The sequence below is a fragment of the Microcaecilia unicolor genome, chromosome 14 (assembly GCF_901765095.1).
Source record: "Microcaecilia unicolor chromosome 14, aMicUni1.1, whole genome shotgun sequence".
Classification (NCBI taxonomy): domain Eukaryota; kingdom Metazoa; phylum Chordata; class Amphibia; order Gymnophiona; family Siphonopidae; genus Microcaecilia; species Microcaecilia unicolor.
Genome location: NC_044044.1, coordinates 4,010,431 through 4,014,091, shown reverse-complemented (window position 1 = coordinate 4,014,091; position 3,661 = coordinate 4,010,431). Strand labels below are relative to the sequence as shown.

Genomic DNA, 3,661 nt, shown 5'->3' with positions numbered 1-3,661 from the left:
AGAGTCAGAAGGAAGGACGATCAGTGTTCAAAAAATGGAATTCTCAGAAAAATCACTCCAAAGTTCTAAAGGCTGCTTGATATAATTTTTGATGTGCTGCCTACTAATGATAATACTCATGACAAGTTCTGATGATGAACATTAGAATGAAGCAGGATTAAATGTTTTGAAAAATATGGACCTTGATTGTTTTTTCCCTCTGAGTATTCAATTGCTTATTTGAGTTGAATTTTCAAAATCGGCTGGTAGTTATCAATGTTGACTTTCTGCTTATGGCTTTTTTCAGGGCCACATTTAACTCTTTGCTTCTCAAGCTATAGATTAAGGGATTTAATAGTGGGAGAATGGCAATATATATTATGACAGGAAACTTGCTTGAATTCACAGAGTTCCATGAGCTGGGCTGCATATATGCTCCAAGCATAGCCCCATATAACAGAACGAGTACTGTGAGATGGGAAGAGCATGTGGAGAAGGCCTTGAGTTTCCCCTCTCTAGAATGGATTCTCAGGATAGTAGAGATGATAAACACATAGGACGTCAGGGTTAGGAAAAACGGGGTGAATCCTGATAACACCCCTTCTGTAAAAGTAATAGTGTCAATGATTGAGATGTCTGTACAGGAAAGTTTCAGTAATGCTGTAAAGTCACAGAAGATGTGATTGATTACATTGGAGTCACAGAAAGAAAACTGAGATACAACGATAGTGTGTGGCAATAACTCTATTAAACTAGTTATCCATGAGGCAGCTGCCAGAAGAGCACAGACCCTCTTATTCATGATGATGGGGTAACGTAGGGGATTACATATTGCTACATAACGGTCATAGGACATAGCAGTGAGTAGCAGAAATTCTACCTCAGTACAGGTAAAAAAACAATACATCTGCAGAATACATTCGGTGAAGGATATGGTATTACTCTGTGTCAGGAGGATCACCAGCAATTTTGGCACAGCGATTGTTGAGGAAGAGATGTCTAGGACAGACAAGTTGGCCAGGAAGAAGTACATGGGGATGTGCAGGTGTCGATCAGCACATATTATGCAGATAACAAGGAGGTTCCCCAGCACAGCCATCAGGTAGAGGAATGAGAAGAGAGTAAAGAGAGGGAGCTGCAGCTCTGGGAATTCTGAGAATCCAAGAATCAGGAATTCTGTCACAATAGTCTGATTTTTCTTTACCCTGAAGTCAAGTTCCATTGGGTACCTAAAAGGAAGACGGATGGACACAATAAATAGAAAGTAATCAACATTGATACAAAAAAAAATAAGCAAAACAATGTTATTGGAAATATCAATGTAATACTTTCAGTAGCATAAGTTGAAATAATGAGCCTCCAAGCAGCATTTTAACGAGTGAATACATTGGAAGTAGAATGACAAGGCTAAGATACAACGTAAATCTTGCTGTTCTCCCTCACTCCTTGCATATCCTCTTTTCCCCTTGAGACTTTCATTATATATTTTACTGACCTAAAGAAGGAGGTTTTGGCCTTTCAAAGCTAATTTAAAAATGTATTAAATTAGTCTAATAAAAAAACTATCATCTTATTTTCCACTTTTTGTTATTTATTTCATTTAACTAATTAATTTTATTATTTATTGTGTTGCCATTCTGTTCACCAAAAAGCTTTGAGGTAAATGAGTGCCTTGGTTTACTGGCTGCAGACATGATATTGGATGGATTTCATTTATATTCTGTCCTGGTTCATATAAAACAATTATTTCAGGAGGTGTGGAAAGTTTGCATGACATTAAAGCTCACCGGTTTCTGGCTTCTCATTATTACCCCATAACCATTTGAACACAATCTTCTGCGTGACTGGCATCACAGAGGGGCCCTTTTACTAAGCCATGTAGGCGCCTACATGCGCCCAACACATGTCAGTTTGGAGTTGCTGCCCAGCTACCGCGTGGCCTTTGTGGTAATTTCATTTTTGGCACGTGTCCGCTATGTGTGTCTGAAAAATACATTTTATTTGGACTTTTGTAGTGGGCGTGCCCCGAGTGGCATTCCACATGTGTAGGTCATTACTGCCCGGTTACCACATGAGATCTTACCGCTAGGTATTGGCTGGTGGTAAGGTCTCAGACAGAAAATGGATGTGTGCCAATTTTTATTTTGCCGCATGTCCATTTTTGACAAAAATAAAAAAAAGGTATTTTTTACAGGCTCGCTGAAAAATGGATCTGTGTGCGCCCAAAACCCATGCTTACACTAGCGCAGGCCATATAAGTCACACATTTATATTATCATATAATGAAAGGGAAAGGAGATGGGATTTGATACATTGCCTTTCTGTGCTTACAATCAAAGCAGCCTACATATTATAGGGTTCAAGAAAGCAAAGGGGCAGACGGTCTGCAAACTCCAAGATGGAAAATCAACAAAGCAGATTGTGATGAAAAAATGTAATTTATAATAGACATTAAAAATGATATACAGTACAGCCTGACACAGGCCATGTTTTGCCCAGCAGGGCTGCTTCAGGGGCTACAAAACAGATAAAATGAAATTTTAAAACACGATGCAGATATGACAAAAAATAGTAATTATTATACACACATTACATATATATGTGTTTGTATATTGCATACCAAATACCTAAAGTAATTGTAACATGAAATAAATGTAACACAAATATCCCACACATATAAGAAATGATTATAAATATGTAATAATGATGTACGTTTGCATTAAATAAATATAACACAAATGTATCTCACACATATAATAAAAGGTGTAATTAATTTATCATAAATAAGAGACCATTCCACAAATATGTCACACATATATAATAAATAATTTAAAATTATATATATATATATATATATATATCTACTATAATAAAACTCACCCTCAACGTTCTGAGGTCACTGACATCAGTGAAGCCAAGCTCTGACTTCCTTCAAAAGGTTTGAAGGTTCGTGGTGGTGAAGCCATCAAAATCGCTCCGGGCCCCGCCCTCGAGGGCGGAGCAATGGCAGAACAACAAAGGGGTTGGCAGGGAGGGAGGCAGGGAGGCGGGGGGTGGGAAATCGCTCCGGGCCCCGCCCTCGCATCAAACGTCATGACGTTGGGGGCGGAGCAATGGCAGAACAATGAAGGGGTTGGCCAGAGAGGGAGGGGGGTGTTGGCGACGAAAACCTTGCTAGCGCCCGTTTCATTTGCTCTGAAACGGGCTTCTTTTTCTAGTATATATATATATATATATATATATATATATATATATATATATATATATAAAACTGCTGTTTGTATCAACTATTAAATGATCATGATTAAGGAGCAATATTTACTTAATCAAACATAATGATATGTCCAAATTCTAATTTTAAGCAAGGCACTACAGTGGGAATTGTACACTGTTCACCTGGCACTTGAACTGCTGCAATAATCATTAGACTTCTCCTCCACTCCTCATTCAATGAAACAGTAACAGTTATGTAAACTGTCACATGGTTTCAAAATCAGATATTTATAGGAGCAAGTCAATGAAGGGCACCCAATGGGCCACCATGATTATGAGCACCAAAAATCATGCCATCAAGAAGTATTCTATATGGGCACTAAAGTGGGGTATGTGCTGTTATAAACACAGGAATAAGGCACCACTTAATATGTAGCCGCGATCACTTATGCCATGTCAGTAGCTGGTG

At 38.4% G+C, this 3,661-nt stretch overlaps 1 protein-coding gene across 1 annotated transcript; it reads right to left on the bottom strand.

The window, feature by feature from the left end:
• Positions 1–232: 232 nt before the first annotated feature.
• On the bottom strand, positions 233–1,201 carry LOC115458166 (olfactory receptor 1J2-like). Its single transcript, XM_030188023.1, has one exon. It carries the CDS (start codon positions 1,199–1,201, stop codon positions 233–235), a length of 969 nt encoding a protein of 322 aa, XP_030043883.1.
• Between the last annotated feature and the right edge of the window lie 2,460 nt (positions 1,202–3,661).